The sequence below is a fragment of the Micropterus salmoides genome, unplaced genomic scaffold, assembly GCF_014851395.1.
Source record: "Micropterus salmoides isolate LMB-PRFRI ecotype aquatic unplaced genomic scaffold, ASM1485139v1 Ms_hic_scaffold_16, whole genome shotgun sequence".
In the NCBI taxonomy this organism is placed as follows: Eukaryota; Metazoa; Chordata; class Actinopteri; order Centrarchiformes; family Centrarchidae; genus Micropterus; species Micropterus salmoides.
In genome coordinates, this window is record NW_024040707.1 from 10,122,572 (window position 1) to 10,134,873 (window position 12,302).

The 12,302-nt window shown below is 45.4% G+C and overlaps 1 protein-coding gene across 8 annotated transcripts in view; it reads right to left on the reverse strand.

Annotated features, from left to right (window-relative positions):
- The window catches only part of camta1a (calmodulin binding transcription activator 1a), a 283,748-nt gene that overhangs the window by 34,284 nt on the left and 237,162 nt on the right, over positions 1 to 12,302 (reverse strand). For 6 of the 8 annotated variants that reach the window (XM_038722937.1, XM_038722936.1, XM_038722935.1 and 3 more), the window contains 2 exons: positions 4,462 to 4,615; positions 8 to 148 (listed from right to left, as the gene is read on the reverse strand). In XM_038722937.1, coding sequence (XP_038578865.1) covers positions 8 to 148; positions 4,462 to 4,615 — 295 coding nt within the window. The remainder of the gene's footprint in view (positions 1 to 7; positions 149 to 4,461; positions 4,616 to 12,302) is intronic. The other 2 variants (XM_038722942.1, XM_038722939.1) reach the window with 1 other exon arrangement.

Here is a 12,302-nt window from a genome sequence, read left to right on the forward strand (position 1 = left end):
CCCTTACCCAGGGTGCCCGTGCACAGGCAGTTGTGAGTCCGGGGAGGTGGCTTAGTTTGGTGGCTGTCCAGAATCTGTTGCACTAGCTGCTCCACTGAGAAGCCAGAGCTGCTGTTCCCATTGCTGCAAGTCCACTTGATGCCATGAACTGCCGGGAGAGAGGAGGAGACAGAGATGTCAGCCAGCCCAACAGACCACCAGCCATGCCAACCCCCCGCCCCACCCTCTGCCCTCCCTGTCTATCTGCAAGTACACATCCCGCTGCTCACTGGCCACCTCTCTAAAAGTCACCAAAGCACGATAGAGAAATTACTATTTCTGTTTCTTTCTGAAGTGAAACAAACAACCCATTGACTGCCCTATGGTAAAATGGTATAATAGCTGAATTAGCGTTACCTTTAGTTCTGATCATGGTTAAGTACCATGCTCTCCATCATGCCTTCCCCATCTCTGTTTCCTTAGTCCAGAATTGAACAGTTATTTTTTTTCTAGTCTCCCTTCACTGTAATGTCAAGCCTTCTATACTGCACTTCTCATTCTCTATTGTGCCTCATTCCCTCCCATGTGTCAATGTCTGTTGCTACTCTGTGGCCTCCACTGTATGAGTGCTGATGAAGGTGACAGCAAGTCCGATACTTCCACCTTACACCCTTAGCTTCACCTATGACTTTGTTCTGCCAGGGAAAGCCTCTAGGGAGGAACATCACCTAGCTGCTGCTGCTGCTGCTGGATCTGCCTTTGCACCAAGGGAAAAAGAGAGGCTTTCTCCTGTAAAGCTCCACTCCCTGCCTCAGTCACACCTCGCTAGCAACTCCTAATACTTTTCATCGCTCCATTTGCCAACCAGCCACCACTTTTGATGAGACAGATAGTGGTTTTAGTGGCTGTAAGGTGGTAGGAGACACCACTGAGTGCTGCAGTGCTCAGGCTCTCAACCGGGAAAAAAGGTAATATTTCAGAAGTGAAGCATATTTAGACTGTCAAACAAAATCAAGCCTGCTTTAATTCAAGTTCCCTACACTTAAGTATATCCTTTGGTTAGATATGCAAGAGAGAGAGATACTGTATATAAAGAGAGAGTAAGGTTTAGAGCATGTATGAAAAACAGTGAGAATTTGCTCAGTATGTCTGTTTGCATATGAGATATAAGGAGATGGAAATAGAGTAAGAGGGAGAGGGTAATGCAGATTAAAGACAGAGCTAGTTAAAGCGAAGTAAAAAAAATCTGAGAAACATGATTGGGTGACTGTGATAAGAATCTAACTTGAAAGCTTTAAGATCCTTTGGCAGATTACAGGCTGGTCACCAGCAGATGTCAGTAGAACTGCTGTGATCACGCTAGATCATACACTCCACAGACAATTCACTGTGGCAGGTTATTGAAACGTAAACAGGATTCATTTTGATCTATTATGAAGTCAGATTTATTCTGCCATTAATCCTGAGTGACTTGAGCAGAAAAAAAGAGTGGACACCAAAGGTGACAGGAAAGTTTCATCTAATGTCATTATAATTACTGCACAAATAATTGTGTCTGTCTGGAGAGCCCATTAGACAGTGTGGCTTGACTCGCCATTCACCTCCTGACAGTGTGTAATGCAAACAGTACAAATGAGCTGATGCTAATATTACTGACAGGGAGATAATAGGGCCATAGGCATACTAAAAATGCTGTCATGAATCCCCTACTGTGACAAAGCCAGCAGGGGTCTGCAGGACAGGACAGCATCCGTTCGGCTGATCTGACTCAAAGAGGGCGACAGAGCAAGAGTGAGAGCCTAATACAACAGCTTACATCCACCATGTAGTGCCATCCCTATTTGTCCAAACAATCTTGTCTCCCCTCTGCCCTGATCCCTCATGCCAGAATTGCCACAGCCCTATTCATCTAGACGGGCATCACCCCCGGAGGCTCTGGGTTGTTGACGTACAGTTACCACCGTGTCTGCCTGTCTGCTCTTCTCTCTGAGGGTTATGTTCCAAAGCAGACATGACAGGAGCAGTGCCACTAGGTTTAATCCCAGTGGCAGCGACAGCAGAGGCACCAAACAGCAACCCAGTCGCATCATCCTGATGACTGCATCCTGTCATGAGTAGCATCACACAGCCCTAATGACGAACACAGTTGATCTGTAGGACACACGCACATCCCATCTGGTAGCCTCTGCACCATTGGGCACTATATGGGACAGTGGATTACAATAGTTTACATGATGGCCAGCTCTGTCTGTCTTGCCCCGGTCTGTTCTTCTCTGCCCCTGTCTGTCTAGCCTGGAGACAGGCCTTCTGTCTGTCTGAGTGTCTGTTAAAGCAGCTCATGCGCTGTCTGTCAGCAGGCCAGGGGCAAAGCTAGAAAGAGTGCTGCGTGTTTATAGCATTAGGCCAAAAGAGTGGATCAAGCTGGCTGCCTTGTCTATGGAACTCTACCGTGACTGAGTAGTGATGCTGCCACTCTCTCAACCGCCCCCCGCCCTTATCCCCTTTCATCTTCTCCTTCTCATCAAAAACCGCAGGGTTATAAGGAGGAAGAGGTCAGACAAGGCCATGTTTCACAGGGCTTATATTTGAACTGCTGTGTGTGAGCATCCATGCATGTGAAAGTTTTTGTGACTGAGAGCACAACTGTGTGTGTGTGTGTTTTTGTCGTGGGGAGACAGAATAAGCTCAACTGATCCATGAAATCCACACTTTTACTTTGTTGTTTTTTTGTATCATTAGAGGTGTCAAATGGTTTGCGCTGAAATATCGTGAAGAGAATAACAAAAGGGAAGAGCAAGACGGAAGAGGGCAATTATATTGCAAAAGTTGACAATGTTCTGGAAAAATAACTATTTGATTTTAAACTAAGGGGTTAGTGTGCTGACAAAAATCAGCTTGTGAAATAGGAACCATCATCATTATACAAGAATAATTTCCTAACATATAGACACACATACCATATATGACCCAGAGTCATACATACTGTACACTCCTGCAATCACCCTGCTATACATAGTGCTGCCTGCATATTATAACATTCCTTTTCAATGCTAAATAACATACTTTATCTACTACTAGATGCAAGTTGCATTTTTGAAAAAATAGGTCGGTCTGGGAAAAATGTACTGTATGTTAAGTGCTAATGTATAATTAAAGATTAAATAATGGATAATCCAGCACGACTTCATTGCATGTCTTTGCTCCCTACACTGAGATAGGGGTTTGCTGTCTCACAGGACCACTAGATGGCAATGTTGCTTCATCACTGAGCTTGTGTTGAGATGCTGGCTGGTCCAGGAGAAAGAGAGAGGGATAGATATGAGAAGAAAGATAGAAAGCAAAGAAAGCAAGCAGGAGAGGGATATTTGCTCTTTATGAAGCCCCCTCATGTAGCCTGGCAGCTAGAAGGCATTTCACACTCACCCTCTTTGGCCCAGCAACTCCCAAAGTTAATGACTTTACGCATTACTGCAAATGGTGCTTGGTTTTTACATTAAGCCACAGACATAATGAATACAGTAGACCGTTGTTGTTCAGTGGCTGTCCTGAGGTAAAGCTTTATGTTAAAATATGTCCTAAAACTGACAGCAAGCAGAGCAGTGAGGAGGATAACAATAGAGCCAAGACCTCAGTGATGTTGGTCCAGACTGTCTTGTCAGTATGCAGCCAGCATGCGTGTGTGCTTGTAAAGCTGCTGACACATTCCTCTTTACCTGGCCACATCACCAATAATTGGCCATCGGAATATCAGTCACAGCCGTGCTGGCCCCTGCCAGACACACCCTAATCACAGTCTGGTTGTTAAAGGTATCTTAACAGCTCCCTGAAAGATTTTCAATGCCCCACAAGGTCCCCATTTAGCTATAATCATCATCAGACAAACCCTGACTTTTTCCAAAACATTGCCTCAATCTTGGGCAGATCTAAAAACACACAGTGCATCTCACAGAGCATTAGTAAAGCTGATAACAACAGCGATCAGTCCATTGAGGGAGGAGAGAGACAGAGACGGCCGGCGAAGAGGTGGAGGTGGGGATTTCTGGTGAGTCAGACATTCTTGCTCCCACGCACTTACATGAATCAATAACCAGCTTGCTGCCCTCCCCTGACTTGACTTCCTTCTTGGGCTAGAGAGGAGGAGCACTCTCAGCCTGGCCAGAGTGGTGCCAGAGGTCTAGAGGAGCTGAACTTTGACCCATATCTAGCAGACGGCTCCAGCTAGGAACACTGGCTGAAGATGCTCTCTGACTGAGGTGCTGAGGGCACTTAGTGTACCAGCTATCAGCAAATAGGACTAGACACCACATCCTCGGACAAAAACAACCCCCACAATGTTTAGTCCATGTAAGCAGACATGTAAAGACTATTAAGGCCTTTTTAGAGGAGACAACTGTTTATATTAAAGGCTATGAATACAAGTTGAGACTGGGGTGACAAGAATTGATGAATGCATAGTCTCAATGGGATAATTCAAATACTCACACATGGGCTTGAGCTGGCCAATCAGCTCCTCCTTGGTCCACTTGGCCCACTCCTTCTTGTCTGTATTGATGGAGCACAGGATCGGACCACATGGTTTCCCACAATCCTCAATGGCTGGAACATTCAAATAGTGGACAAGCACAATATCGGGGTTCTGTGGGGAACACAGAGGGAGGGGGAGGTTAGATGAAATGACATTATGGATAGTCTGTCTAAGAGCATGGTTTGTTGAGGGTACAACAGCAATGAGTGGTAGTGACACATAGATACAGTGGCTCAGCTGGGAGGAAAGGTAAGGTAACCCTTACACACACACACACACACACACACACACACACACACACACACACACACACACACACACACACACACACACACACACAACATGGCCCAAGAACAAGAGTAAATGCACAACCCAAAAGACAGCCAGGGAGCAGAACAGATCTGGGATCAGAAATCTGCAATAATCTCACTCATTATCTGTATATCTGCATCTCCAAACGTGTGTGTGTGTGTGTGTGTGTGTGTGCTCATTTATGTGTATATTTGTATGTGCATATGTGTGGTAATTACAATGTGTATTCATGTAACACACTTATGGCATTTTGTCAAGTCCTCCCACATGGTGAGTTGATGCCCTCAATTAACTCTGCCTGTATTTACCAAGTCAAAACTCAACAATTTGCCGCCTGCAAATTGTTACTGGGTTACCTCTGCAAATTCCCTAAATTGACAGCTTATGAATAATAGGTAGCGTTTAAAGGAATGTTGTGCTGGTGTGAGTAACATCAATTTGCTTCTGTAATCATGAAAAGCTTTGATTACTGAGCATGGCAAAGACTCACACAAGGAATGTTCCCCTTTCAGTGCTTATCGCTTCCAATTTATTATAAACATCTGACTGCCACTAAGCCCACACAAACTTAACACACAAATATAGTAAGATATCCCAACACTGACACTTACAAATACATACAAATACAAATAGAAGCTGCACTGATTATAAGTGACCCACAGACATATTAAGCCAGTATACAGTATACAGAAGAATAATTGTCATCAGATGTATGAATAAACAAAGGTAAAAACATGCACAAAATCACACTACATGACTGCATGCACTTGCAGCTAAACAAGATGCAAGAATTGACAAACCAAATCCCTTGATAGAGAAAAATGCTGTGACAACATGTGTGTGACTGCAGTTTGAAGCTTCATCAGTACTAAGTGGCAAATAAATCAAGCGCTGCTACTGTAGGTCTGTGCTCCCTCTCAGCGTGTGCCATTAATCTACGACTACATCCCCCCTCTCCCTCTCTCCTTCTCAGACAGGGGTGTGGTTGGGGGCACACAGATCCAAAGAAACAATTGCTTATTTGAAAAAACATCCCAAACGAACCAACAGCTACCACCATCTCAATGTGTCTGGGCAACCACTGCTCCAGTGGTGGAACAGCAACAAGTTGTATGTAAAGTAGTTTTAGGAGGACAGATGACCGCGCTCTACCACTTCCACCAGGAGCTGGAGCTGGACATTGCAGTGTGTTATCTCACAGCTTTCCTTGTCCCCTGTCATTGGTATGGACACTAGACGATGACTGCTGCCCTGTTTGGATGGAGATGGCACAGGGCGGTGTGTAATGCCCCCAGATGGCATCACCAGCTGTGTCAATAGCTAAGAGATGCCCTCAATCTTTTCTTGGAATGAGAGCGCCAAATGTAGACAGCTTCATTCAGTTATGAGCGTACATAAATGTATGTGGATGTATGAGTGCAGGTGGGAGTGAATATGCATAGACACACAGCTCAAACATTAGTTTGCACCCACACCCACACACACACACACACACACACACACACACACACACACAAACAGACTGAGCAAGGACAAATTCATTAGCATACTGACACACAACAGACACATGTACTCCTAAGACACACAAGAGTTAGCTGTGCACAATCATACACATGGATACGCACAATCTCCTCCTTCCAACACCCACACACCCAGCTGTTTCCTACCTTTTCACACATAGCTACACAAATACGCACGCACACACATACACACTAACCACAAAGGAAGAGACCATGTGGCAGCCTTACAGCTCATCCAAACACAAGTAATATGTGTCGCTGTGCTTTACTATTAGGATTCTGCAATCTGTCTGTCTGGATCTTTCACACTCTTTTTCCCTCAAATCATGTTTTGCTTCTTTCTCTCTTTTTACTTTACAACAAATTTTACAGTTCTCTCCCAACTTAGGCCCACCTCCTCTCTAAGAGGAAAACAACACAATGAAAATGTAAAGCGTCACATAAATCTATCAGGATGGTAATTTAATTTAATTTCCTGCTGGCTGCTTTCTTTTTCCACAGTGTAATATCAGGAGTTGGTTCTCCAGTAGTAGGGGGGAAAAGGATGAGGGGGAACTTTTTTTCTTGGATACTATTTTCCAGAGAAAATGAGATCTCATTAACTTAGTGATTAATTGTGTAATGTAGTCTTTTGGTTGTTTTTTCACTTGTTTCCCAGGCGGGTCTCAGGGCAACATTCCAGCCTCACTTCCGCAGTGGAAGGGAAGACTGGGATACAGTTGCAGGAACCTGTGGTGTGCATGAAGGTGAGGATGTGAAGCTGTTTGTATCTCTATGTATATGTTTGTTTACTATGTGTGTATGTGTGCTTGAGCCCATAAATACATATGTGTCAACATGTTGGCAATACCTGTAAGCATGTGTTTCAACCATTTTCATGTTAAGGCCTCTTAAAGCATGAACATATCATGTAAAATGTAGCATGTCTCCAGCCAGCATTTTGATGTTGCTGTGTTGTCTTAATGGTTACTGTGCCTCCCTAGAACAGATGGATAGATGTTGAGCTAATTACTAGCAGAGTCTTGGGGAGTCAGCCATGGGGGCGGAAGGCCTGCTGAGTGGGTGGTGGAGCGCCTTCCTGCCCCTCCTTCCACCACTCTTTCTCTCACACAAATATACATAAACACATCAGAAAACAAAGAAATGCATTCACACAAAGAAAAGAAAACACCGCCATGCACACCCACACATTCACACAGTGCACAAAACACACATGAAAAAGTTGGTGTGCCAACACTTACACACACATTAGCACACACATGCATATGTGATATGCAGGACATCGCCATCGCAACCAGAGGATAAAGGTGCTGTTGTAGCCAGGCAACAGGTTTCTTTTGCACCCACGCACTTAGAGGCAGCTAGTGCTCCTACGATCTCTTAGTGACTGCCTACCTTGTCCTGAAGTCATACACCCTGTTCTACTCCAAAAGACAAGGAGGGAGAGAAGGAAAGAGAGTTTCGCTAATGGAGCTGAAGACACACACGAAGTTAGATGTCAGTGGAGACAGATACAATGACCTTCTACTTTATGCTGAATGTGTGGTAGTGAAAGTAAATGTTGAGCTGCAGCTGAGATTTAACGAACTGAGGCTCGAGTACAGAGCACATCTTTTGGCGGAATCTGGTATGAGTGGTCAAGTATTGTGTCCACTGTCTTGTTGAGTCTCTGTGATCCTGCCACAAATCAGCCACTCTCTTGGAACACCTCCATGTAGCCGCTACTCCAGCAGCCCACCATAGCTCATTAAGAGACAGAGTTCCAGATAGAGACACGTGGAAAGACAGAGAGACAAAGACAGAAAGAAGAATGAGAGTAACAGCTCTTATATTGTCAAGCTGGCAGCTCTGCTCCATGGCTGTACTCTACCATAGCAGGCCTTGCTTTCACAACCCGTGCACAGGAGCGATAAGAACACCATTAACATGAAAGGATCTTAATTGAGAGGGGATGCTTCATGCAACGTGGATGAGCCTGGGAGAGCAGGGGGAAACCACTCTGAAAAAATAACCCACACTGAGGAATGGGGGGCTTCAAAGCCTGTCATACTGAAGGAAAGAGAAGAGCAGACAGGGGCTCAGGTATGGGAAAAGCCCCCCTTTTCCACTTTTACTCTGAGGAAGTAATGGGGAAAATAAGCAAAGGAGGAAAGGAATAAGACAGTTCTTCAAGGGAAAATTGAACTAGCAGGCTACAGGGATATCCATTTCAATACAAAATATCATGAAAGTAGGAGCAGTCAATTGTTTTGTCACAAACATTCAGCATCAAGGCATAAATACAAAGAGGAGGTGCATGTGTTGGTGTATTTGTGTATGTGGATGTATCTGTGCCTTTATGTATTTGCGTCTGCCTACATTAAATTATAAATAGCGTGTGAATGAGTGTCTAGAGGCAGATTTCTGTATGTTGGTTGGCATACGCACATCAGTATGCATGCAGGATAAGCGCAATGAGCTGTGAGTGCATCTGCTATTTTGACTGCATATTCATGCTGTCTGTGCTTGCAATGCATATTAGAAGTTGTGGTGTGCATCTTTGCATATGTCTGTGCAGTTTTGTGTGCATATGGAACACCTGTGTACTATATTGTATGCATGTGTCTGATGATGTTGTGTGCTGTGGTCATGCGGTGGCTGTGGTGAATGTATATGGGGGGTTATTAAGGCCTTGCTCTCTCAGCTGTGCGTGGGCAGTTGCCCTGGCAGTGGCATAGTGATGGATGGCATGGGGTGCCAGTCATTAGGCAGCCTCCTGGCCTCTGGCACTGAGGTTGCACTCTTAAACACCGACCTCCCCCGCCTGTCCCCAAACACCACTGCTCATTTCACTGCCTCTGTGGTGCTGCAAGTTCACCTCCACAAGGCACAAGACTTCTTCCTTTTGTTTGGAACCTTTATCGCTCACTGCCAACGGGTGTGTTTTGGAATGTGGGGGTGGCTGGCTTGTGCCTTGCCTCGTGCAGACACACAGAAGCACAGACACACAAATGCACAACATGAACACACACAGATACAAACACACACACACACACACACACACACACACACACACACACACACACACACACGAGGTAAACAAAACCCCACGTCAAACCCTCCCAAAAAGGCAGCAAACAGCCTCAAGCTCCTGTCTAGGTAGCAGAGCAATCCCCTATCTGAACCTGCTTCCCCCTCTCTCTCCAGATCCTCTATGACAAACTCTTTGTTTAAATGTTCCCAGTTTAGAATACAGACACCCTAATTGGGGTGTCTGGAGTCAATGCTCAACTTAACTGCTACAGTTCACCCTCTACTGCACCCGGCTCTCCACCAACTACAACCCTGCCTGAGTGCCAAGCTAAAATGATGCCCAGGGTGGGTACCAATCCAGGGGTAAGAGCCAGTTTACAGAGGGTTTCTTAATGTGAATTGCCTCGATTGCCTCCGTCCAAGGTCTGTGAGAGGGATGGGGAGCAAGAGGCACAGCAGGAGATCCTGATTTAGGGAAGATTTATACTCCACCTCTTTACCTCCACTACCTAGTGTACTGGCTGGGAGATATGAAAGGCATAACTTGGAACTTTTGAGGAACAGGAAGAGGCCAGCATGTTTGAGCGTGTTCCAAAGGAAGCCAGGGGCTGAGGCCTGTGATGTTTAATTCAGTAGCACATAATCACTCCGATGGAGTTGAGAGCGGGGCTTTAAATAACTCAGCTTAGAGGGGCAGAACTACTTCACTCTGGGTGGGGGAATGCAAGTCTGTGTGTATGTGTGTCTGCATATGTGCACGTGTTTATGCACTTGTGTGTGTAATTGTGCAGATATATGAGTGCATTTCGCATTTCTACATGTCTGTGAGTGAGTGTGCAAGAGAGTGCTCCTCTATTTTTGTGTGTGGCTCCTCCCTGCTTTGAAATATTTTATTTGTGCAGTGCAGCACAGTAAAAGGTGGAGCGTGTTTGTTGCTGTGCCAAGCATCTGCATGCATTACAATAAAAGTGCAAAAGGCCAGTATTCAGAGCCTGAATATGGAGGAGCATTCTGGATGCCAAGCAGGCAGGCAGTAAGTCAGGCGGTAAGCCGGGCAGTGAGGCATTGAAGCCCCTTTAGCTACCACAACTCAACTCACAGTTTACAGCCTACTTATTCTTCCTAAGGCCCTTGCAGAGCACACTACCCTCTCCATTAGTTGTGGTGGTCCCAAGTGAGAGGCCATGCTGCCCAGGGGCAAGCTGAAAAAAGGCCATCAGGAGCCCATCCGGCTGCCATAATGGCCTTGGCTGAGTCCCTGGCACTGATCCTAATATTCAGTGGCCATCCAGGTGACACTGAGTCACACTGGAATAAAAAGCGGGACAAGAAGTTATTGAGCTCTCTCAGACACAGGGAGGATTTAACCATGTGCTCTCTCTTCATGGTTCTTTTCTTTTGTTTCTGCCTCAAAATAACCTCTCAACCTCTGGCTTTCTCTGAGTCTTTTCCACTTGCTTGCTCTCTCATTTTCATCTCTTCCTCCTAGGGCATAGTGCAATTCATTTGGAGGAGGAAAACACAGCTAATGCCATCTCTCTCTACTCCCTCTCATCTGCTCTCGATCCCTTTCATATCAGCGCTGAGTCTGATTTGTTTGTGTGCGTCGTCTTTCTCCCCGTGCCAGTCGACAAGGCGTGCTATTTATGTGCCTCTGCCCGTGTCTGTGAGCGAATCAGGACTTCACAGGAGCAGCCAGGGGAGAGAGATGTGCTGGTGCATTTCTAAACAGGGAGTAACAGGGAGGACTGATGTGTGTCCAGCAGCAAGACAGTCCAACCTGGCCACTATCAGCTTCTGCAATGGCCCACTGAACAACAATAGATAACACCGGTTGTCAACTACAACTGTTGAGGTTGTAACAGAAAACAGACCCAGTCAAGCACAAACTAGTAGATCATAAATGCACATATATGTAGATATATGCTCACACTACACATGCATCAGGAGACTTACACACAATGACAACAGCAATGGCCACAGGACTGCTGAGCCTGTGTGCTCTGTCAAGCATGGTGAGGGGCTCATTATTATTACTGAGCTGGATACTGGAGCAGCCCCAGAGCTCAGCTTGGCAAGACCTCTCTCTGGAGACATACACACTGGCCTCTACACATACATACACACACACATGCACTTACACACAAACACACACACACACACACACACCATACAAATGGGTAATCAAACGTCTGCCCCTGGGGGGAAAAAAATGCTCAAATGGTTTCCTAGCAACCAATGGTGTGTATTGGGTCCACATGAAAAATGAAAAATAAAGACCGTGTGTGGCTGTGTGTGAGACAGAATAAAAAGGCGAGGTTGAGATTAACAGTGCATATTAAAGAGAGACAGAGGGGTTTATGGGGTGAAGTACGGAGTGGTCAGAGATAAGAAGTTGTGAATGGGATATGAAAAGGTAATGAAGAGAGAGAAAGAGAATGTGCACCATCGGAAGCCTGCCAATCTGATTGACAAACACAAGCATTTCCCCAGCCTCTCTACAGGGGCAGTGTTGACTGCGAGTTGATCCATAGAGCAGGTCCACAGACAGTTAAGGTCATAGGAATGTGTTATCAAATCAGAGCTCAGAGAGAGATCATCATGGGAATAAATCAGTCTCTTACACACTGTTACAAATATGTAACAGCACTGCAGGGGAGGGGATTATGCAACAACCAAAGCATAGGCTTTAGAAAACGGCCTAAAACGCAGTGCTGCGTATCACACCAGGTTCAAATGCAAAACACAGGGGGTTGTGCTATACCAAAGGCACACAATCAGGTGAGAGTAGTGGTTTGTAAAATTGCTGCAGAGCACTGTACAAAGAGGCGTAGCTGAATCTCTGGGGCTCTAAAGAGTTTTTTGATCATTGCTGAACATTGTAACTTAAACACAGCAAGTCCCCGTTAAAAATGATCCAACAAAAAGACAGAGTTTATTTGTTGTATTTGTTT